The 26637-nt window shown below is 34.7% G+C and overlaps 2 protein-coding genes across 4 annotated transcripts in view; one reads left to right on the top strand and one right to left on the bottom strand.

Annotated features, from left to right (window-relative positions):
• The window catches only part of prkchb (protein kinase C, eta, b), a 220532-nt gene that overhangs the window by 61991 nt on the left and 131904 nt on the right, over positions 1-26637 (top strand). The window lies entirely within an intron of this gene.
• Positions 18838-20733, bottom strand: six1b (SIX homeobox 1b). The gene is given in 2 exon segments (NM_207095.1): positions 18838-19395; positions 20029-20733. Coding segments are annotated over 2 exon segments (855 nt in total). The 5' UTR covers positions 20589-20733; the 3' UTR covers positions 18838-19100.

The following is a 26637-nucleotide window of genomic DNA, read 5'->3' as shown; positions in this document are numbered from 1 at the left end:
ATGGAGTCAATACAGTGTACAATAAGATGGATGCAGGTGGTGTATGACAGATGCTGTTGTAGGTGACGTTGAATGAGATGTGGGGTTGCCAAAGAAAAAAAATAGCATACAGCAATGAGACAAAACATTATGACCACCGGTGTGAAACGCCAAACTGGACAAAACCCCTGAAGTTGTTCTGAAAACTTGCACAAATATTTGCAGCTGATCATGTGGGTTGAAAAGTGCATCCACCATGGATTAAACCTGTTGATTCAGGACATCCCGGAGGTGCACATTTGCACTGAGATTTAGGGAATCTGGAGGCTTGGATCACATAGCTTCTGATGTATTGACGAATTTTGGGTGACCAAAAACCTGTCAGCAGGTTGTGGTTTGTCTCTACCTGCAGAATCTCTTTCAGGTAATCTGCAAATGGAGTGGAAAAATAGTGGAAATAATACACAGATGAGCCAAAATATTATGACCCACAGTCATATGCTGTTGGTCAACTTATAGACTTTCCAATGCATGAACTCTGCGAGGCACCTTGACAACAATAAGCTCCAAGACCAGACTCTTCAAGTCTTGTAGGTTGCGAGGTGGAGCCACATTTTTTTCATGTATGATGTGTATTGTGTGGCATGGTATTATTTGGCATAGAGCACCATTGTCATGAAGGGTTGTATCTGGTTTGCAGCAATATTTAGGTGGTCATTTTTGTCTATTATCTGTTGTATGAATGGCTGGACCCAGGATTTCCCATTAGAACATTGTCCAGTGCATTACACTCCCTTCTACCAGCGTGTCATCATCTCACAGTGCAGTCTGGTGGCATAAATTATTCAGGTAAATGGCACACCAGTACACACCTTCTTCCACTGCTCCATGGTTCAGTTCTAACACTCACATGCCCATTGTTGGGGTTGTGCAGCTTCATATGCAGCAGAGTGTGATGCATAACTATCATTAAAATTGAGTGTGCCTTGTACCACAGTAGACCTTTTGTTGACTCAATCATAGCATGCATCAAAGAGCCTTGAGTGCCCAGCAGCATGCAACTATATTGTGGTTTGTCCATCCTGGTAAATTCTCACCATCACCACCACCACAGCTGAACAGGAGCAACACTCAATCCTAGGCCTTTCAGAGACCCTGACCCAGTCACATTGCTATAATATAACAATTTGCTATAATATAACAATTTGACCCTTACTAATGTTGTTTAGATGTTTACTTCTGCCTTTTCGCCTACATCCAAGGAGTTAATTGCACAGACTGGGGGTATTCCAGAAAGCAGGTTATGTGACATAACCAGATAAGTTTAGGGATATGTAAGCAGATAGTCTCAGCTTTAATTTCAGTAAAGCAAGGTAACTCTAAGGGGATGTGAGTTATAGTGACTTATGCTTATTGTTATGTTTCAGTTTATCTCTGAGCATCATTAGTGTGTTTCTTAAAGAGTTGTTTTACCCAAAAGGAAAAATATGTCATTACTCACCCTCATCATTCCAAACCTCTCAGACCTTCATTCATTTTAAAATGCAAATTAAGATATTTTGTATTAAATCTGAGAGCGCCCTTGTCCTCCATAGACAGCAACGGCCTTGAGATTGTCAAAGTTCAGAAAAATAACAAATGTCATCTTAAAAAAAAGACCTTATGCCTTCAGTGGTTTAACTGAAATATTAAATCAAAAAGAGCCACTTTTTTCAACTGTTTTCCTCCTCCGCACTCATTCACGAGAGCACTGTAGTCTTTATGTGTGATGTGCTCGGTCACACTGTTGATGTATATCTCAGATGTGAACAGTGTTCATGAATGTGCACCCTAAACTGACACTGAGGAGAAGAATCTGGTTATTAAAGTCATTATTTTTGTTTTATGTGCATACAAAAAAATTCTTGTAGCTTAATAATATTCTGATTGAGCCACTGAAGACACAATAATTGTTTTGATAGATTTGTGTACACTTCTGGAATCATGAACTGTTGCTTTCTAGGATCAGGGATGTCTCCAATTTTATCAGAAATATTTTAATTTGTGTTCTGAAGATGTCTTAAAGGTTTCAAATGAAATGATGATGAGTAAATATTGACAGAATATACATTTTTGTGTGAATGATCTCTTTAATATACTTCCAGGACCATTTTTGGAACTGACATAACTTGATTAAGCATGTTTTGGGTTAATCAATCCAGAGTTCAGGATTATTTTGAAAGTATGTTAAACTTGCTTTCTGGAGAACACCCCTGATGGTTTGCCTTCCACCTAATCCACCCAGACATCAATATTTGACCTTCATCTGTCACTGGTCAGAATATTTTTAGCCCATCAGGATATAATTCATAATCATATCTCAGATGAAAGGGAAGGGCATTAGTCCTTTCCCATGCAGTGACAGTGGAAGTCAAAATTATTTGCTCTCCTGTGGATTTTTTTTTCTTTTTCAAATATTTTCCAAAGGATTTTTCTAGAGAAGCATGTTTGACATGCTGTCCCAGGAGAGAGCCCTGAGCTCATAAGATCCTTGAGCCCGGGACTCCCTCCCATTTGAAAGGCAGGAGGGAAGTTCTCGAGAACTCCCCTGCTGTTTGAAGCTAATGAACAATTAGGGATTGTTATGAAGAGATAGCTACTTAGTAGGAGCTCATCTATGGATTAGTTAATTAACTTAACTCGCATGTTTTTGGATAGTGGGAAGAAATCGGGAAAAACCCACGTAAGCATGGGTAGAACATATAAACTCTGCACAGAAACGTCGACTAACTTGGTAAGGACTAGAACCAGTGACGTTTTTGCTCTGAGGCAACACTGTTAACCACTCGGCCGCTGTGCCACCCATTTAGGAAAGGAGGAGTAGGTTCTTCAAAGCAAGATGACTGTGGAATGGAATTTAGATTATTTATGGTGACTTAGAAATCATCTGATTGGTGAATCATGAATTGGCTAATGCGGGACCAGCTGTGATCAATCATAAGCACATGATCCTCTCTAAATTAGTTTATACATAAACTTCACTTCAGAAGCAAGGATTTTTTTTACAGTATTTTTGATATTTTTTCTTCTGGAGAAAGTATTATTTGTTTTATTTTAGCTTTATAAACTCAGTTTTTAATTAAAAAAAAGAAACATTTAAGGTCAAAATTATTAGCCTCTTAAGCAATATTTTCAATTTGATTGTCTACAGAACAAACCATCATTATACAATAATTTGCCTAATTATCCTAACTTGCCTAATTCCTCTAGTCAAGCCTTATAATGGTACTTTTTCAAAAATATCTAGTAAAATATAATGTACTGACATCATGGCAAAGATGAAAGAAATGAGTTATTATAAATGAGTTTTATTGGAGTATGTTTAAAAATATAATATAGTATAACATAAATACTTGCTGTTGAGCTTAGGATGCTAACGAACTAATTAGCTCATATTTTCTGTTAGATTGCATTTCAATGGAGGACTAGAAAGTAATTCATTTCCTACACAGAGCCGTCCGTTCTTGTCTTGGCAAAAGAGGACATTAAAGGTGTTTCCAGTTTGTCTCACTTTTATAGTTTATGCTTTGTCACTCGTTTAACTCTCACGATATGCTTCATTGAAGCATAACCAGCTCTGCAATGAGCAGTGACAGACAGCAGTAAACATTCCAAGCAGTGGGGAACAGGACAGCTGCGGGGACCAGAACAGAAATGCTTGAATGTTTTTGCAATGCATGACTGCAAAGTGTTGGAGTTTTAGAACTCAAAAATCTCTGAATGCATTGTTTTCCTCCTTCGCTTTGTCACCTTCTCCCTGAGTCACCTCTCCTGCATCTTTCTCTTTTTTTCCTTCATCTCACTCTTCCCTCCATCATCTGTTAGGTGAACAGTATCCGCCGGGGTTGTGAGCCTCTTTTGTCCCAGAGCAGGAGATGTTGGCGCAGCCAGATCATGTTTCAAACTTTCATTTCCTGAAATGTTTGAGGGAACATCCAGGGTTTTATCAGTGCCTGTTACACTGAGCAAAGGGAGGGGAAGAGGGGGAAGGATCTCGAGTTACCTGGCTAGTCACTTAGCCATCAATGAACAAACGACTCTCTCTTTGAGCAGAGATCGCGGGGCTCTTACAGGCCCCCTTCCATTATGATTCTTTTTCATTTTTTGCTTAAGGCTCCCTCATGCGCAGTATATGCTTGAGCAGGATGTTTCAGAGCAGGAGGTCAAGTTCAACACTGCAGTTCCTTATTTAAACTGCTATTACACTACTTATTTCATGTGAACCCATACAAGCAAGGTGCTAGATACTGTTTTTATGGGATAATTCACTCAGATATACAAATTCTCTCAGTATTATTCATTGCCATATTATTCCAAGCATATTGAATTTGATTTCCTTATGCAAATACAGGTATTTTCAAGAATGCTTTAGGAGCCATTGTTGTTTATTTTGAAAGTCTCTGTGATCTAAAAACAATTAACCCTCTACTGCACGCATTATGATAGATCTTTAAAACAAATGTTTGACTGTTTTTCTTTTCTTAAAATGGCTTAACTTGAAGTGCTGTAAAAAAATTGAAAAAAAAAAAAAATATTTTTAAAGTACTTATATGGCAACAACGTCCAATAGTGGATCTAACTTAGAAACTTCAAATGTAGAACGTTCCTTATAATTAATCTTTTTTTTATTTAACTGGTGTTGCAGTATTATTAGCTTTAACACAAAACTTTTATAAATGGCACCTTAAACATACTTTCTAACAACTGATATGGTGGTTTCGTTTATTCCATTCTTTTTTGCTGAATATAATTGAAGCAATCATAATATTGTATTATCATGATTACAACATACAGTAAATATAAATATTTTTCTCCAATAAATATTATAACAAATAATTAACAAGCCTTGTATATCCAGATGCATCAGAATAATTTAGCTATAGCTAACAATGTTGATATACTATACTATACTATACTATACTACACTATACTATACTATCTGTCTTATATGCCTCTGAGCTAACTTACCTGAACTGTGTCCATCACTGCTCTTATCAAATGTCCAATCTGCATCATTCATTCATGGTCAGTAAAACCCATCTCATCCTCACTTTCATCTGCAGGAAGAGCCAGTTCTGTCCATTTTTTCTTTCACTTACCATAGAACATGGCGGTGCTCGCTAATACACTGTTCCCTGTATTCATGTCTATTTAAAAGTAGTATTACCAATAAAACTAGATTTTATCCATAATGCATTAACATATGACTAATCAACATTATATTACTAGCATTCATGTTGTTAATGTTACAACTTAAAAGTTTACAGCTGACCTAGCTAACTCATTGCAACGTTGCATGTTCCACTATTGAACAGTGTTGCCATTTGGCAACATACATTTGATCAATTTACAAAAAAATATATTGATAAAAGATATTTTGAGCTGTGAATATGTCATCGTAACTTACTGAAGGTGATGTTTCAGAGTTGTTTTAGGATCGAACATAATTTGATCCTTTGATTTTATTGATGTTTTCATTTGCATTCAGCAACTACTCAAAATAAACGCCAGTCTGTCAGAAATCGCACCACAGAAAAAAACATTGCAAGTCATGTGACTTAACGGAAGCACATTATTGGCTATATTAAGGTCTTCTCTTTTCAACAACAACAACAAAAAAAATCTTAAAGAAACAGTGGCAGGGAAATTAACATAAATATCATGTTGCCATATGGCAACACCCTGCAGTAGAGGGTTAAAGGTCATTCAAGCTAATACAGATGATGACTTTTTTTTAAAGTAATGGATGATTGTAACGAATGATACATCATTCATGACACATTAACGAATCATTTTCTCACATTATTCACTTCAAACCATATATTATCCTTATCGTTGCTCTAAGACTAATGTTCTACTCAAGCTTTGTTTGGCATTTTCTTTAGCAAAGCAGGAAAAACTTTTGTTTATTGTTTTTTTTATGTTAATTTATTCTATTAGAACTGTATAAAACTATTATTAGATTTTTGTGATAATTCGGCGCTTGTTTTCAAGAAAACAGCAGTCTTGATGTTGTGATGTTACTTAAATACGTCTTATAAATACAGGTAATTTAAACTTTATTTTTATAATAATAATTGTAGTTTTTTGCTATTATAACATTATAGGGTAATTCTAACTAGGTTCTAATTACACAGAAAAAAAATATATTTTAATTAACAGTTTCCGTATTTTGTGATTCACAAGTGTTTTCCATTTAGTTACGGTTGTAATTTACATTATGGGACTGTGATCTCTACTCTGTCATCTTTTGATGTTGAAACTGTACAGTTTAACATAGTTACATTTATTGACATTTAAGTAGTTTTAAATAATAATAATTATAAGAAATAATATATAAATAAGACTATAAAATGACAGATATTGGACTGGCAGTTTTTTACAAGGTTTTTGTACTTTAATATACAATACCAACCCAGTCAATATGAAGAGTTTAGATGCAAAAACCTCTAAATGTCTCTAAAATGTGTATTTTTATCAGGCTCCTGTGTGTATGTTCAGTAATATCACTTTTATGGCGAAGCGTAAGTCCCTTTCCTGGTCTTTAAAGTAAAATATATATACAAAGGAGGCTGAGAAAAACTTTTAAGTTTAAGACAATACTTAAAGATATTTGCATCTGAACTCTTTGTATATCTTTAAACTATTAAAAATAAAGTCACTTTTTCAAATCTTTCTAGGTTATACGTTATTAGAAGAGAGATCAAGGTCCCATAATACAATTCAAAAGCAAAAATGAAAAAAACTAAAAGCATGATTACAGAATACAGAAAACTGATAATTTATGGATAATTTATGCAACATACTCCATGATGTCAGTTCATTCATCATTAAAACAACCATTACTATATTATTATTGATAATGAATATTGCATACAGCTTGTTGATATTAATACATTAATCGTTATAATTGTTTAATATCATTTTTGGCCTTACCTAATCCTTATGTCATTCTAACATGCATGCATTTGTTAATTTTTTTCCTGAGAGGACATTTTGGGGAATGGTCATATCCAAAACCTACCAGCTCTCATTGACTTCCATACTAGAGCAGTTTGGTTGCCAACATTGTTTAAAATATCTTCTTTTGTGTTTACTAGTAGAAAAAAAGAGTCTCATAAGCGGTGTGATAAGTTTAAATATTTGTTAGTAACCAACATGCAAATTGAAATGATTGACCTCTGTCCTGGATACAGATGAAGATGTTATGACAGTGTGTCTGTCAGCGCTGGTCACCTGTGAGTCTCCTCCCATAATGCCCCTCTTCACCTCTGTAATTGTGCATGTCTTCACCTCTGCACTTCACAGGAAGGATCTCCTTTCTGTGTTAGTCAAGTAAAAAAAAGTGGTGTGGAAATGTGCGGTCTGAAATGACTACATGGGTTTGTTTAGTTTAAAAGCTTCAGACTTGTTGCCAGTTATTCTCCCTCACCTTGAGTGATCTCTGTTTTCTGTTGTCCACCTTAAACTTGCTGAGATTAGTATTGATCCTACCATATCAAAAACCTTATGTTTTTAATTTTTAATTAAAGACGTGTTTATGTTATCCTTTAACAATAAATAAACAGTATATTTAAAAAAAAAAACTAATATGGAATTTAGGCATTACAGCATTATAGTTTCCAGAATAAACAATTCATATTAATTGTGAGATTTGATATTGAGATACAGTTTTTTTCAGAAGTGAAATATTTCCCAAATTATGTTTTACAAAGCAAGGAAATTTTCACAGTATGTCTGATAATATTTTTTCTTCTGGAGAAAGTCTGAATTGTTTTATTTCAGATAAAACAATAGAATAAAAGTAGTTTTTATTTTTATTTATTTTTTTAATGTAAGAAGTCAAAATTATTAACCCCTTTAAGCTAATTTTTTTTTTTTGGGATAGTCTACTGAACAAAACCAAAATCATCATTAATAACTTTCCTAATTACCCTAACCTGCCTAGTTAACATATTTAACTAGTCTTTAAATGTCACTTTAAGCCATTGAATGTCACTTTAAGCTGTATAGAAGTGTCTTAAAAATATCTAGTAAAATATTATTTACTGTCATCATGGCAAAGATAAAATAAATCAGTTATTAAAACTATTATGTTTAGAAATGTTAAAGAAATCTTTTCTTCATAAAACAAAAATCAGGAGAAACACACAGGGGGCTAATAATTCTGACATTAACTAAACATTACTGTTTAAAAGTCATTTAGTAGATTAAAAATAGAGTAAAACTATTTTATATAATATTGACATGTTCAATTATTGTTTCTAATTTACTCAACTTAATTATAAAGCACTTTCAACACTACATGTGTTAGCATCGTGCTGTACAGAATAGGGAGAACAATAGATTTTACAGTTTAATGTAAAATACAATTTAATATATTTAAAAATGTAGTTTAGTCCTGCTGTGGCAAATCTGAAGGTTCAACATCATTACTCCAGTCTTCAGTGATACATTGAAATCATGTACTGATAAATATGTTTGTAATGATCTAAAGGCATTTTAAATGTCTGTAGTGTCACATTTTGTTAATATCACCACAAACTTTTGAGTAGTGACTTGTTTGTGCATATATATTACGCATTTCTAAACATAATAGTTTTTTTAACTCATTTCTAATAACTAATTTATTTTATCTTTGTCATGATGACAGTAAATAATATTTGACTAGATATTTTTCAAGACACTTCTGTTCATCTTATTCTTCACCGACGAGTGGGCGCAGCCATTTGAATCTTTTTGCCTCGAGACTTCTAGTCTCATTCACTTCCATTCATTTTTAGACATTAAAAACTGCTAATTTCACTGTTTGATTTTGCAAACTGATATTTCCTTATTATATTATTCTACTTGGTCTATATAGTCATGCAAACACTTGTTTATAGAGAAAGTAGTTTGACCGTTTTCTGCAGTTTATTATTCCTAGTCGAAAACAGGCGCACTTCCGCATTTTAGAATAAGGTCAATACAGCTTAAAGTGACGTTTCAATAGGTTAACTAGGCAGGTTAGGGTAATTAGGCGAGTTATTGTATAATGATGGTTTGTTCTGTAAACTATCAAAAAAAATATAGCTCAAAGGGGCTAATACTTTTGACCTTAAAATGTTTGACTTCAACTGTATATGTATAATATATTTTCTCTTTCATACAGTGGATACAGCTGTAAAGTTTAAGTTTGGTAGCTTCAATCCTACAGCCATAAAAAATAAACAGGCACTTGAAACTTTCTCTGGATTTATTCAGTATGGATTTGAATAAAATGTTAATATGATTTGTTTCTTTAATATTAAGGTAAAAGTTTTGATAAAAGTTATTCCAAACTTTAAATAACATTGTCATTTAGTTGATTTTTCATCTCACAAAATGTACATTTTTTTCACTCTTAAAATAATGGTGTTGTGTTCAGATAACCGCATCTGAAAGAATGGCAGGCAACTTTGTTATTTTTTATGTAACAAAAAAACAAATAAATATGCTGAAATGACAACATTTTTATTTTAAATTTGGATGAAATGTCATGAGAAGTTTACTGAATAAAGCAAAAAATTTATTTTTCTCAAGCACATAACCATAAAGCCTGAAAAGCTGTTAATATATTCATTCATTCATTCAATCATTCATTCATTCATTCATTCATTCATTCTCCTGCAGATGTAGTCACTTATTTATCAGGCGTCACCACAGCGAAATGAACCGCCATCTTACCCAGTATATGTTTTACACTGCGAATGCCCTTCCAGCTGCAACTCAGTGCTGGGAAACACTTATACACACTTATCCACACACCAAAAATATGGCCAAATTAGTTTGTTCAATTCATCTGGGTGCATAGGTGCATCTGAAAGAAACACACGCGAACACGGGGAGAACATGCAAACTCCACACAGAAATGCCCAGCCGGGACCTGAACCAGTGACCTTCTTGCTGTAAGGTGATTGTGCTACCCACTGCACCACCATGCTGCCCAATATACAGTTGAAGTCAGAATTATTAGCTCCCCTTTGAATTTTGTTTTCTTTTTTAAATATTTCCCAAATTATGTTTAGATCAAGGAAATTTTTACATTATGTCTGATTATATTGTTTCTTCTGGAGAAAGTCTTATTTGTTTTATTTCGGCTAGAATAAAAGCAGTTTAAATTTTTTTTAAAAGCCATAATTATTAGCCCCTTATTATTAGCTATATTTTTTCAATAGCCTACAGAACAAACCATCATTATACAATAACTTGCCTAATTACCCTCACCTGCCTAGTTAACCTAATTGACCCAGTTAACCCTTTAAATGTCACTTTAAGCTGTATAAAAGCATCCTGAAAAATATCTAGTCAAATATTATTTACCGCATCATGGCAAAGATAAAATAAATCGGTTATTAGAAATGACACTAGTGTCAGACGGAATCTGCGGATGTTTCTTGCTATTTCTGCTGAAAATTTTGTTAAAAAATCTGCAGATTTCTGCAGAATTATTTTGGCAGTACCATAACTAAAATCTTAATATATGAAATAAAAAATAATATCTTTTAAACTTTTATTTAATGTTTAAAATGCAAATCCAATTAGGTTCACTTTGTTTTGTAAACAAAGCAAGTCTCTCATATCTCTACTAAAAGACAGAAAATACGACTGTATATATGCATTGTACATAAATCAGATGAACATTTTCACATTAGTCAATAATATTACTGTAATGAATTTAAAAACTGAATAAGTATAGATTTACACACATTTACTTAAGTAAATAAACAGAATTAATGATGGGCTAAAAATCTGACACACCTTCCATAGTCTACAATACCTGAAGAACAGAATGGCAGTGTTTTGTATGTGTGAATGTGAGTGTGCACAAACACAAATACACACACGCATGTCCATTTATATGAGCCTGGGCATTCTACACGCTGGCTCCTCCATGGTCATCACCCTTAAATACCTGCTCCATGAACCCTGGAGCGACTGACGCCAGGCTCGCAGCAAGTCTGTGAAAAACTCTTGGCCTCTTACTCTTCAGACGCTGCTGATGGAGGACTCCCTGCCTGGGTGACAACTGCCTCCACTCGTTTATCAGTGGGGCTTGGCTTTGAAACCTGAGCCTCTGTGACCGTTTGGAAGTAATCCGTTACCCAGCTCCGCAGAACAGACCATGACCGTCCAGGCTGCTGGGAAAAAGCGTGTGACCTTCGGCTTTTTACTGATAAAAGCGTGAAGTAATGCCAAATTGATGGAGTAATTTTGCTGTCTTTTTGACAAATCTATCCACCTTTTTCCTGCAGCCCATGATGCTTTCTAGCAAAAATGGGAGTAACTTCTGTTAAGCTCTGAATATCACAGGTCTTCGATTGAATGCTTACAAGCAACTTATTAGAATTAGTAAATAACTTTTTTCAGCAGACCAAAAATGACCCCAAAAACCTTCTGAAGCAATAGTACTGATTTATATTGAATATTACTGTACACTGTTAAAAAATATCATTGATTTCAACAGTAAAATAAATTAAGTCAAAATGCTACAGTAAAAATATGGAACCTGGTAAACAGTACGTTTCCTTAATATATGATTTATAACCGTAAAATGTCTGTCTCTGCATGACACTTGACTTTTTATGCTTATTTGTTAACAGTGCTCTGGTTCAGTAATGTGTTGATATGTCATTTTACATCTAATTTGGTCCCACTTTATTTTTATGGTCCATTTGTTGAATTTAAGTTACATTGCATCTACATGCCAACTAATTCTCATTATATTATAAGTAGACTGTTAGGTTGGGGTTAGTCAAGGTTGACATGTACTTGCAAAGTTTCTTATAGTGAGTTAAATGTCCCTTGAAGGAGCAGTATCAGCAGATATTAAGCAGACAATCTACTAATACTCAAATGGACCCTCAAAATAAAGTGTTACCTCTAATTTTGATAAATAATGTTTATTGCATTACTTTAATTGTATCTGTGTACCACACTCAAAAAAAAATCACAATGAAGTCTATTATTAACTGTTTGTACCCTTTTGATTTAATTTCATTTGTAAGTTTTTTTGTGATTTCTTAGAATCAATCTACATCTTTTAAAACAATGCTATTAAATTTAATCAGCTTAAAGATATGAATATTATATATTGGGACAACATGAAGGATTTAAGTAAGTTTTTTAGTTTTTACAAATGTAAGTGGATTGAACATAAAACAATTAAGTTGTCTCAACAAAATCTCAAGAATTATGTTGTTGGAGCTCATTTTTAGGTAAGTAGTTTCAACAAGTAGCACATTTTTTTGTATATATTATATAATATGACATATAAATATATTTAACTGTAGAAAAAGGCAGTTCCAATTATGTGAGATTGGATTACTTAATATATGGGGACAAAATTGATGCAGATCCATAATCCAGACAATAGATGACTTAATAAGAAGCATTTAAAATGCATTGGATTTATTCATATTATTGCATTAATTTAGTTTTAATTTGTTTCATTTATGCTTAACTAACAAATATCAATCACAGGTTTGTTAGTTCAATTACGTTGAATGTAATCCAAATGGAGTATCAGTATACATACATTTAATTTGTTAGGCCTAAATATTTTTTGAGTGCATGATGGTGTTTAGTAGTTGTGTGAATGACATTGAGCATCGTCTATATATTAGTATGTTTCACTGTTTGGGATTAAGCATTGGTTCATTATAAGACTTTCTCATCCCCAAATGCTTTTGGATGTGTTTTTGTCCATATAACAAATCTAGTACTTCAAAACATTGGTGTATAACTGTAAACTACTGAAATGTGGTAGTTTAATGTAATTATTAAAAAATCTTTTTGATTTTTACTGGTTTTTGTAATGGTAAAATTCTGCCAACCACAGCTGCCAGTTTTTTTTTCACCATATGTTTTATAGTATTTATTTACTGTACTGTGTAGGCACAGGCTGCGACCCCCAAAATGACAATGCCAGTGACTCATGAATACAGAAACCTTGAATGCAATGGCGTACACACACCAATAGACCCAAATCTTTTCTTTGTTTTATTTTTTTATGCATGTCAGTGCTGTAAATGAGCCAGAAAGTTTAACCTAGTGTTATAAAATCAATCTGCTGCATCTGGTGCTATTGCTGTGTCTTTAATATAATGTAATTACCCCAGGGGTCACAATCCAATAGAACTTGTAACTATAAGCTACTATAGTAACTATAAACAACTATTTTTTTCGCTTCAGTGGGTTATGGATAAAATATGGTCATTATTGTGGTTTAATAAATATAAATATACTTTTAGAAATCACCAGTTGACCCCCCTTCATTGTCCCATGACCCCTCGGGGGGGTCCCGAACCCACTTTGAGAACCACTGCTGTAGGGAATACTTAAAAAAAATTATCTGAACCAGAAAGTGCTTTGGCCAGAGTTAGATTGTGATACTAACAGCAAATTAAAATACCAAATACCAAAGGTAACATAATCTTCCTAACAGATATAGAAAAAAGCTAAACCTATCTCTCGCTAGTTTTCACTGAGTAAATGTATTATTTGTTGCGCAACCTTGTCTAAAATGATTTGTTTCTGTTCTTTAGAATGGATTTTCCACAAACCATGATTGTAAGTAAAGGGGGATAAGAGACAAATGCTTTCCCAGAGAAGAAGCTGATCTGAAATCAGCTGTACATGGAGATGACGCACAGGCAGGTGTGCAGCACAGGCTTTAGTCCACCTTTTTATGACGTGTGTTTGCTCAAATGTGAGCGTTTGTCAATGCATAAGGGAACATGGCATCGGTTTGTACTTTTTCTGCATTGACAGTTAGTTCCCTTTATTGTACTTTTAGGGTAGCACAGTTTAAAACTCTGTTATTTTTTCCACTCCCAGTTACAGGAGATAATTGCAACAATTATACACGTATTGTTAGTGTTAACGTTGAGGTGATTTTGTAAGAGAACACAATGCTGGTCGATTGACAGTCTGAGAAACGCACAGTCACTGTGGTGATGCCATTAGACATGACTTCCTGTAAGATGAGACAATGTAACGCACTTGTTCGTCTTGTCTCATTGTTTTGGTTAGGATGTTTTGGGGAGAATGAAGAGGCTAAAACAAAGTGTTACACTAATTTCGGATTACCAAACCAGTTTTAGTTTGTGGAAAAATTTTGGAAGACTAAAAAGGATATTAAGAACAGAACAGTTTTCAAAATATCTAATATTAATAATACATGTGAATGTGAAGAGGATTGTTTTTTTTTTGGAGGCGGGGGGGTGTGTGATATATCCCTTTATTAGTGTTAATAGTGTAGTGTTGTATCTAGTTTGATTAATAATAATTGTAATAAATGTTCTATTTGTTTTTTTTTTGTGTTCTCTACAGTTAATATTCTGTCTAAAAATTGATAATTTTTGCAATCCAAATTTGAGTAAAATGTGGACCCAATCTTTCAATTTATTTTGTAAAGTAATTTTTAACCCTTCTGTTGCAATGTTTTTCTTGCTCAAATTTTTGTTGAAACAACCCAATATGTTTTTAGTTTTCTGCATCTCTTCAAGGCTAAATTCTTTAAGAGACAACTGGCATCCATCAATATTGAATGTTTTTTTATTTGTGTAATTAATATTCTGTCATTTTACTCAATACCACGATAATTACATTTTGCCTAAATCACAAATATTTTTCTTTTCTTGAATATATCTTTTTTTTTACTTTTTTTTCATTCTTTTTGTCTATTTGATGAAAGTCAGTTTGGTCCAGTTTAATTTTGAGCCCCAAGTCTTCCATTGTATTGATAACAGCATTCTTCAAAATATCTTCTTTTGTAATCAAGTCGAAGAAATAAAATCATACAGTTTTGGACATGATGAGAAGTCACTTTTAATAACATAGATAAAAATATTAAATAATATTGATGGATCTTATCTTTATATTTCATATAATTCTTGGTTGTAATACATTTAAATCCTCCATTAGGTTTTCTACAGTTGACAAATTGGCATATTTTTGAGGTACTAGGGGATCTGCCAATTGTATTACTTGTTTGTTTGTTTTTAAAAGAAACTGTAGAACACAAGATTTAAAAAAAAAGATAGTCTTGAATCTCTTTCTCTCTCTTTTTTTGGTCTCTGGAAAGAAAGTAATGCAATCCGTTGTGTTTGCTGTGATAAATCCTATGATAATTAAAAAAAGAAAGTTGAATATTATATAATAAAACTGATAAATACTGTCTATTTTTAAAAGAAAAAAAGGATTCTACATTATAATAAATGTTTGATTGGCCATTCAGAGTCCCCTAGAGTTAATAAAGGATTCTCAACATATTTAAACCCATAGTCTTTGACATACAGCCATATGGAAAACTACTTTCACATATCATCGCGGATGCTCAGCCGCTCCTGAACACTCGGGTGATTTATTATAAGCTGTTAGCACAAACTAACATTTGCCTCCAACACAAAACCGTCTTAATCTTTTAAATTCTAGCACTCATTCAAACAGTTTACGTCTATTTTTTCTCAACCATCTGCATCTTAATTTGTCATAGATACTGTGGTCACACAGATATAACCTTTTCGGTCTGTACAGCTTCCAAACATTTTGGCCTATGTGTGTTTTGTTTGTTTGTCCCTGTCCCGTAATCCCATGATGCCTCACTGAGCCGAACCTTGAGGCGAGGGATGACCTGAGCTCAGGTGACAAAAGGTAATACGGGGAAGGGCAGGGAGCCATGAAGCCCACCTGTTCTCCTTTACCCCCCCTTAACAACTCCCAAAAGTCTCAACTATTATCTGTGAAGAAAATAGCACTCAGTCATTCCCCCTCCTAAACCCCACAAAGGCTGCTCACATTACAGCCGAACCCTTTTCTTCCCACATGAGAAACACTCTATTTGTCTCATTTACGTTCAGCACAGGCCTCGGCTTTGTGTGCTCACCTTGGTTTACAGTGCTGTAGAGCTCTTACTCCGAGAGGGAATGAGGGACTGGAAACCTGAACCCTTTAAAAAAGCAGCCTTGGCCCAGTTGAGCTCCAAACTCTCTTTCCCAACTCGCCTGCTCTTTACGCTAAAAAACAGAACATTTATTTTAAAAGCATAGGCCACATTTGTTTTTTTGCTCTACTGTTAATGGTTGTGGTATATCGAGGAAAGCCTGATATAGAGCACTGGATATTTTTATTTTGTCCGTTCCATTTCAATACAATTAATTATTATGGGACAGCTCTCACAAAATTATATATATATATATATATATATATATATATAATTTTGTGAGAGGTGTCCCATAATAATTAATTGTATATATATATATATATATATATATATATATATATATATATATATATATATATATATATATATATATATATATATATATATATATATATATATTTTTTTTTTTTTTTTTTTTTTTATGTAGCCCAAATCCTGCAGGATTTAAAGTAATAATAATATAATTTTAATAATAATAAATAAATAGCTGTGTAGCTTTACATAAAAACTAAAAATTGCAGAAAACTATGGAGATATTTGGAAAAATGTTGATCATGTTGTCTTTTGTTTTCCACATAAAAGTAAGTTTGGAGCAGCATGAGGGTAATTTTTTTAATTCACATTTTTTAAATTTGTGGGATGGGGCAGGGATGTTGGTGAACTACAAATTTTGTATATGTACAGTGCACAGCATATCTAAGTACACCCCTCAAAAGCTATATATTACACTTGTGTATATAGATTACTCAGTACTGAAGCCAAATCTGGAGTTTATCTAACCTACAATAGCGGTCCGAAAACAACAGCCAAATTTATGTGTTATAGAACAATATTAAATATACATTTTAAAAAAGGAAAAATCAAGAGAAGCAAAATAAATTGAAATATTTAGTTGAAATTTTGTAGGTTGTAATTGTTTTCTGCTATATTTAGCTTGAATTGATTTGTATTGTCTTTCAATTTCTATATATGTTTGGTGACTAAAATATAATTTTAATAAATATATCTGTTTAATAAATCTGTTTTGTTTAAATGCACCAAAATACATAGCCTATATATTCACTGAGAAATTGATAAAAATATGAATTTTCAAAATGGGCTGTACTAAATTTTACTGAGCACTGTATGTATTTTATATATGCTTTTATAATGCAGATCTTTTTATAATGTTTATGATTTCACTTTTTTCAATCTCTACATTCCACAATTGTTCTCATATAAAGCATATTTAAATTTGGTCAGATGTAAAATTAATACTTTAAGGTATCAGTTTTTGCACTTTTATTCAGTATAGTGTTTTTTTTCCCACAATCACCCTGTAAAAAATGCATAATTAACCTGAACATTGTTGGATTGTTAAAATTTAAATCTAAGATTTAAAACAGTTTTTTACAGCAAATGCATTCAATCGAAATAATATATTAATTTTATTAAGCATGTGTAGTTTCTTGATTATCTAATTGCTAAAACAAAGATAATGCGCGATAGAATCGAATAAAAGAAAGAAAAATGGTCCCCACGGCTGTCAAAAAATGTTGCATTCAACGTCAAAAGTGCACGTTTTGGTACCCTTGGGGCAGAATTGAAGTGCCCCTCTATGGGCGGTTCTGTGCCTCCAATGCTCTACATTGCGGACCTATAGCGCAAGCAACTGGTTCCGATTAGCGGCCGGAAATCCTCGGTACTCTCTGTTAAAAACAATTACCTTGACATGCGTGCGTGGAAGATGGGTGGGAGGCAGAATAGTTACTTAACATTTCGCTGGGCTAACGTTCAGGGGTCCTTGTAAAAGTTTTTTTTTTTTTTTCTTTCAATATGACCGTATTTTAATGCTGAGCAGTGATAAATAATGTTATTTTGTGAGTGTTACGAATGATAGAAGACATCATTATTAACATTATCATTGTTGTTGTCTTAAGTTTTTTAAATCTTGTCTATGAGACAACAAGAACATAGGTCAGCTGGCCCTGAAACCCATGTTTGCGTTTTTGCTCAAAAGAAACTTATGAATGAAGCCACGTGAGTTTGCCTCCCGCAGCTGGTATGTCTTCTCTTTGGCCCAGAACCACCAGAACAAACATTGGGAGAGCGCAAAGTAAACACCCCACTACAAACCCAACGATGCACTGCGACCACAAAAGCAACACGCGCCTCCTGAGGCTAAAGGAAAATCAACAACTCCCGGCTTTTTGTTGACCCACATTATTAAGTGGACGTTTGTGACATGAGTATATTATATAGGGATGAGCTGGATAAAGGGGTTTTATTCTAACAAAATATTACCGCACTGTAATAGTACCATATATTTTCATTTATTTAATTTAATGTAGGCCTATTTCTTATTTATTTCTAAGTATTTTCTTAGTTATATTTTACAAACTATTAGAACAATTTATAATCAATTTATAATACAACTTATATCGTTCTTTAGCGTTTGGTTTAATGTTATTGTCTAAATTAGATTTAGATGAAAAGCGGGAAAAACACGGTAGATTCATTATTTGGCCTCCTGGCTGCAATGATGTTTTATGTTATTTTAGATAGATTATATATTTAATTACCAAAATAATAGATTGCGGTCTTTCTTCTTGTTTTTTTTTTTTGTCTTCATTTAAAAGAAGGCAACATAAACATTACATAAACCCACATTTAAATGCAATGGTGTATTGTAAATTATGTAGCCTATATATTGAAATTAAAAGACATGACGCTTCATGTAAATATTCTTTTCATCGAAGATGTTTGGCGAAAATGATCATCTCGAAATTGCATTTAAATAGAAAAGGTTTTTCAAGGACTCATCTTTGGATTTTATTGGTGCAAAACAGCATGATAAATGCTAGAAGAACGTGTTATGAGTTTGAAGGAAAGAATAGTTTTATTAACTGCTTTTTGGTTTGTCTTCTGACCAGTTTAACGACTTGGCAAATGTCAGTCCGTAATAGTCTACCACGGTAAAGTGTACCACTGAGTATTTCTCTGAAAACCAGAGAAAAACTAGGATTTTTACTTATATTTTAATGTTCATTTTCCCTTATATATACAGTAAAAGTGGCAGATCATAGTCTATATTTGGTACAAAATAAACAAAAATAAATAAAAGCTTAGTCGCAATCACTTAAGAGCCTAGGTCCACTAGACTTGAAGTTAAAGGTCCCAGTAATGAATCCTGGAGCTGATGTGGGTGTCCTTGCATGCCGTGTACCGACTGTGCGGCGCCGAGACCGGTCATGGAGTACGCGGACGCGCCGGGGTGGCTCATATTACCCTGGAGCAGGAGCACGGAGTTCTGGTCAGGACTCTGCGGGGGCGAGAATTCGTCCTCCGAGCTTGACATCAGGGACTTCCCGCCGTCCAGCGGTGACAGCTGGTTCTGTTTGTTAGCGCCCGTGTTGTTGTTCTCGCTGTTTTCCCTGTCAAATAAGATGAGAGGTTATCACTGTATGTTTTGGATACAATATGTTGTGCAAAATATAAATCTGTAGGCTTTGCGAATCTAAATCCATGACGGATAACAGAACTTTGATAAATTCTTAAAACATATGCTGCAATTTAACATTTTCGGCATGGTCACCAACATTTTCTTTTTAATCAGACATGTTCTCTTAATTAGTAGGCTACTCCTCACTAAATAAAATAAATAATTAAAATAAAATGTAAGGTAGAAGTCTAAAAAAAATCTATCTGGTACCATAAATTAATTTGTTTTTTAGTTAACAAATAGATTAGCCTTTTATATGACAGTTAGCATTATTTTTTGTGGAAATCGAAATGAAATATAACCTACGGTAAAGGTTAAATCAGAAATAAATCCTTAAGTAACAGTTTTACGCTGATGCGACTGGAATCTCTATAAAAGTCTGTCTAATAATATACCAACAGGTCTGTCTAAAATAAAACGGCGCTCTTGGAACCAAGATGTCAACAAGCACATCATCAGCGCTGCGCCAACAACAGTCAGATGAGAAGCGTTATGAGCATCTTAAATAGGTTTAGGTGACGCATTTTTATTTTGATCACAGATGATTTGAAAGGCGCTTAATTACCTTTCTTTCGCCTCCGCTGCGCGATCCCTCTGCCGTCTGTTTTTAAACCAGTTGCTCACTTGTGTGGTAGTCAGTCCTGTGGCCTCGGCCAGCTCCCTCTTTTCCCGAGGAGATGGATAGGGGTTGTGCGTGTACCACTCTCGCAGCACCCCGCGGGACTTCTCCTTAAAACAGTAGCTGGTCTCCTCTCCGTCCCATATTGTGCGAGGCAGAGGAAATTTCCTGCGCACTCGGTATTTCCCCACGGCTCCCAGCGGTCGCCCCCTCAGCTTCTCAGCCTCAATGTAATGGGCCTTAAGCCACAGCTGCTGCAGCTTCGGGTGATTGTGCGGAGAGAACTGGTGGCTCTCTAGTATCTTATAAAGTTCCCTGAAGTTTCCACGATGGAAGGCGACGACAGCCTTGGCTTTGAGGACGCTTTCGTTTTTGTGGAGATGATCGCAAGCCGGGAGAGACCACAGAAATCGTCCGAGACGCTCGAGGTTCCCCCCTTGTTGAAGCACCTCACACACACACGCGACTTGCTCCTGCGTAAACCCGAAAGAAGGCAACATTGACATGACGCCTGACTCCCGCTACCAAACCGCTCTCCTCTGGATGCTACGAAGGAAGCGGAATGGGCGACACCCCGTTTGCCTTCGATTAATGAGAGCGACCAAGTCGCTTGACAAGTTTTTTTGGGGTTGGAGATGTCCTCTGCGCGCGCCGTGAAGTTTTGGGTGATTGTTGGAGACAGTTTGCTCACTGTCGACTCATGTCGCGCTAAAAGAGTACTGCGCGACTGCTGATTGGCTCTCCAGTTGCCCTATCCCCAGCAGCAGTGCGAGAGGAGCTCTGCTTCCATTTCCTCCCACGGGGACTCGGTGGTCTGAAACTGGATCCCCCGTCTCCAGTTCTACCTGAGGGAGCCGGGCACCTCGATACTAATCAATTATAGCAACTGTCTGAAGGCAACGCACGCTCTTATTGCAGCCAAAGCTTCTGCAGTTTTTGAGCACGTTTATTTTACCACATTGCATTAGAAATTGATTAAACAATATTTTATCAATAAAGTCGGATTAACGGTATTGTCTTCATTAATACAGTTATGACAAAAAATGTATGCTTTGAGCATTAGATAATTCTGCTCAGAAAAAAAATAGTCATATGCAGTTGATTGCTACATAATTATTTTCACTCTGCTTGGCTTGCGCCATTGTCAGGGGCACACGCTGCGCGCGAGGTCTAGATTAACGCAGAGATATTTGGAGCTCCATTAAAAACAATCAGCCTCTCGAGCTGGTAAGATAACCTAATGCTGGTCTCTAGATAAGCAGCGCCGCTGGCTTTTTCATACTATTTGACTGTACGTGCAAAACTCCCTCTAATGGCGTTATAAGACTGAAGCATTTGTTTACGAGAAAACAATCCCTATAAGATAATAAGTAGACTAGTCTAATTTTGATTCAGTCCCACAAAATCGACCAAATATAATATTAAATAAGCTTTATAATAGAAATGCAATTTAGAATAAAATGTAGGGCTAATATTTATAGTTTTACCTTCCTTTTATTGAAATCAAAACATGAAACAAAGCCTTTAGCAAAATGATTTGTATTCTTTACACAGAAAAAAATGCATCCTTCCCAGCTCTCTCTCTCTCTCTCTCTCTCTCTCTCTCTCTCTCTCTCTCTCTCTCTCTCTCTCTCTCTCTCTCTCTTCCCTGTACAGTGAAATCTAAAACCAGTGCATTAGTAAATGAGTTCTGTGTTCGTCGAGGTCTTTGCCATCCAGACGCTGTTTTAAGGCATAGATCGCGTTTCTTTATCTTCGTCGAAATCTGCAACCTGACACCACGGCGACGCAAAACTCACAATCACTCACCCAGAATGGAGCACCTCTTTTAATTTAATTTGAGATGCGGCGTTCATTTTTAAGACGCTCTTTATGCACTGGCCCATTAATGCAGATTATACTTATGAAGCTTCCACCAGATATGGGGCTAAAATGATCTTGCAAGCCGCAAGACGTTGGGATAAAACGAAGACTTAATCGGTTTTAGCAGCCAATCCGTACACCTGTGAAAACAACTTTTTACCCACTGTCTCTGAGGGGTCAGAGAGGAGCAGGCTAATGAAAGCTGCCCCATCCATCTGTCCCGAAAGATCACTCAAGGCACAAGAAATATGGGAACATATAAAGACTCAAGATGTGCCTATTTCGTTTCTGGACTTGAAAAATGAAATTAAAAATAAATGTTTGTTGGCAAAACATTTTTAATTAAAGGCAATACAATGTTATTTGTTCAATTATTTAATCTACTTTTGTAAATGTAAGAAGATCACAATATTTAGCTGCAATACGAAAACAATGTATAGTTTCGCTCTTTATTTTTAACAGAGCTATTAGGCCAATTATTTTGTCTTCTACATTGATTTATTTGTCATCGGATTAAATTAAGTTTCATAAGATGGCAACGGTGGTTTCCTAATTCTCAAACAATTTTCCGTTGCTGTGTGTGACTGCAGACTTTATTGAATTTAACGACATTTAGGTCAATTCGTCAGTAGGGTCGAGTATCAGCTTCGGTGTAACAGCACACGGGTCTGTGATTGACGGCGCTCGGGTTGTCGTAATGTCTCCACCACATTGCGGCGCGCCCCCTCCTTAAACCTCAGAAATCGAAAGGCCGTGCCCGTTCTCAGGCCTTGATCATTTCAAGATGTGCTCTTTTATGGCCTAAAGGCGAGGGTTGGCAAGGTCGACGCGAACTCCTGCACACATACCAATGGTAAACACACCATAAACCGCTTCCCGCAAAAAAAGCATCACGGTAGGCTGTATACATTGAACAACAATGAGGTCATTCTCTTAAAGTTTCAGTCACGTCCATAACTCTCCACACGCATTAAATGGAAATAGCTGAATTAATAAATTGATATGGTAAAGCAGAATGTCCAACTAGGCTAATGTAAACAGGTTCTTATTTTTCAGTGTTGAAAGAGCTAGTGAAACAGCACGCACAGAAGTATAGCTTAATTACATCAGTAAATGCGCATAACATAAATACGACGATTAAATAGAAACAAAAATAAATTGCTGTCAAGGAGAGAGTCAAAGGTAGTTCAAGTCTGAAGCTTTGGCTAATGTAAAAATAAAAACGAGGGAGAATTAATCCTGCCTTTACTTAAAAAAAATCTGCTTTTTTCATAATGAAGTTTATGTTGCGCCATGATTAGTTGTGGTATAGCAGTCTTTTTTCTTGGACTGAAATGTCGTAGTAAGAATGGGATAAACCTTAAAGTCGAAGGTATATAATATTTGACATTGTAGGCCTATGTGCTACACCCGCTGATGGGTTGTTCAGGATAGTGGAACATACTTTTATCAGATGAAGCAAGATAGTTAGCTAAATAAATAAATATTATTTTAGTATAGTTCTGATAAAATATTAAACAAATTGCCTTTTAAAGATAATTTATTACAACCAGTTTTCAAGGCAAGTATACAATGGATAATGTTAGCGCAGGGCCTGTTCTCTTATTTTAATAAGCCATTATTTATAATGTTTTTAATTAGTATAATTGTGAATGCATGATTTAAATAGTTTTTATGGGTTATTGATGAAAGTTAATACAAAAAATAATTTTATTTTATCCTATTTGGACAAAAGTATAAAATATTTATACATAATTGTTATATATATTTTTTTAAAATACCAAAGGTGTGGGCCATGATGACAGCTTCCTCTATATGCAGAAAAACAGTAGGGTTATATTATATTATTGATGTCTATAACTTTAAAATTACATTCGATTTAATTACTCTTTTAAAGAAAGCAGAGTTTGAATTACTGTACTAGACAGGCATTGATTTTTTGTTCATTTGTCCTCAGTAGAGGACGGTCCTCAGTTTTCATCTGCTGGGGAGACAGTACAGATTAATTACCTACTGCATTTTTAAAATGTTCCTATGAAATAAGATATTTTTTATGAAACTGTTCAATATTTTTTGTATTACCAGTTGTCCTAAAAGAGATATTAATGTAAAAAAAAAGTTATTTATGGTTGTTTTTTAAAAGAAACCTTTCAAAGATTGTGAATACATTAAATCATTCTATTTATACATTATTATTTTAGCATTGTACTTTTATGTTTACTATATCACCCTGTGGAAAAAAAAGCAAGAGAATGTGTTTTACTATCTTAATGGAGCATGGAAATCAAACACTTGTAATGTGATTTTTTTCTCTCACATTGTTTGTCTTTTCCTCATTCTAATCTAAAACACCAGTGATAATGATCAGTTCCATGCAGTTATTTGAGAAATTTGCTGCACACCCTGAACTCATTGCATGTAACAGAACACATTTATGTGTTTCTACCATTTTTTTAACCTTTTTTATGCGTGACTTAAATATTTGCATTTACTATTCCACTAAATCCATTAGCAGTTTTGTTTTCCACATAAGCAGTAATTTTTAGATTTTTGCAAAGTCACAGCAAACTGGGGTCAGAAAACTCTCAAAAAGCATTTAAACCCAGCATCCCTTATATTTAATGGATTGTACATAATCAAGACTAGCAGCACTGCCCCCTGCTGGCTTGGATGTCTAGAGATTTGCAAATGACATTTTTTAGATTTAGAAACTTGCAAAAGAATATTAATAATAAGATAAATAAATTAACATACACATATTATTGAATTGATAGTAATGTAATTATAGAAAAATGAAAGTAAACTAAAGTTAACTTTTGCAATTATAAATATGTTTCATATTTGATCTATTATTAAAATACAATTACAATTTATATAATTATTGTGCTTAAAATGTTATTTCTGTCTGTGGACATAATTTCTTCAAAACATAAAATGCTCACTCAGTTTTTTTCCCAAACCAAACATATTTACAAAGACTTATATTTAAGAGGGGGTGTAGAAGTGCAGGGTCTCAGACCCTGTTGCCCCTTGACCTCACATTAGCACAGTGTATAGTGCTGTGGTGCAGTGGGCACAAGGGTCCGGTTACACGTACTTCACAGTCTGCTGTGCTTCACTAAATGTCACACTTTGAAACCTCCAGAAAAAGTCAGGGGTCAGTTTCTTTAATAAGCCCACTTCTGCAGGGTTCCTCCTATTTTATGACCTGCCTTTCTTCGGATTTATGAACATCTTCGCCATGTTTAAAAACACATACAAAAGCCTTGTGGAGTGTGAAATTATTGTTACTCGTTCATGTCGCTTCATGTATATGTAGATTTAACATTTGGTGAACTTCACCCACACTAAGTGACCGTTCCTTGCACTTGCACATTCTTTTCGTGAAACTGGAGAGCGAATTAAAAGGAAGGTGTTTTTCCCTTCTGTGCCTTTTGTTATAAAAGATGAAAAGAGCTTTAAGGTCGCCCCAATAAACCATCCCATTCATGCTACGAGGAGATGGAGTGACGTATTTTGTATTTCAATAATACAGAAACGCAACATAACACCGCTTCCCATGAAATGCTCAGTGACATATAGTCTGCCAAGGGGAAATGGGACATGAAACACACATGTCCCTCTTTCTTGCGCCCACCAGTTCTTTGCTTAAAGGCCCAGACAATAGCGCTTTCTTACCCTACAGTATTCCAGGAGGCGCCATCTGATACCTGGCAATCAGCTAATCTGGTGCCCTAGGCGACAGGGTCACCTTTGGGCAGGTAACAATAGATTCTTTACCCAGTGTGCTTTTTTCTCTCCTCCTTTGTGCAATAGAGCAAATCCTACCTGGGCGCCATTCAATTAGCGCTGACTCACACGGGCTGGTGCAGACAACTGTGCATCAAGAGACAGAAACGTTCCCACAGCAGTAAACAGACTTTAGATACTACTTTCACACTTTCTTAGGTGATCAAAATTGACCTTGTCAAAAGATCATAATTTGTTACATGCTACCATTCCAGTCTTAAAAATTAAACGTTTTCTTTTAGAATTATGGCGTCTTGAAAGAACACCCAAAGCATTTTTCCATATATAAACTCTCCTTTAGATTTTTAAAACATTCATCATACTGGTTCTTTTAAGTCCTGCTTAAAGCTTCTTTGTGAAACCAAAATGTTCTTAATGACATCACCACAAAACTCCCTTTGGGATCTTTTATTGGACAATTAATCAAAATGTACATATATATTAGCCCTGTCAATCAAAATATATATTGCTGTGGTCCATTATACATCATTAAAACGAATGGTTCTTTGTTGGCATTGATGGTTTCACAAAGAACCTTTTACAGTACACCCAAACAACTTTTCTATTGCACACAAAAAAGATACTTTATAGTGTAAAGAAATATTTAAAAATGTTCTACAAAAGAAATGTCCACATAAAGTTATCTGACTCTGAGGAACCAAATATGATTGTTCTATATAGCATCACTACACTGTGAATCCAAATAAGTTAAGGTAACTCAAACAAATTGAGCAAACCAGTTGCAACAAATCATTTAAGTTCAAAAACTAATCCTAATAAGTACTGTGATCTTAATCCAGCACAGTAAAACTCAATAAATGAAGAGAACTCAAACCAACTGAGTACCGTAAAGCTTCATAAGTTAAGTCAGCTCAAACTGTTTGAGGAAACCGATTGCAACAA

This window comes from Danio rerio, chromosome 20 (assembly GCF_052040795.2).
Source record: "Danio rerio strain M-AB ecotype USA chromosome 20, GRCz13ab, whole genome shotgun sequence".
NCBI lineage: Eukaryota > Metazoa > Chordata > Actinopteri > Cypriniformes > Danionidae > Danio > Danio rerio.
This window is presented reverse-complemented; position numbering and strand designations above follow the sequence as displayed.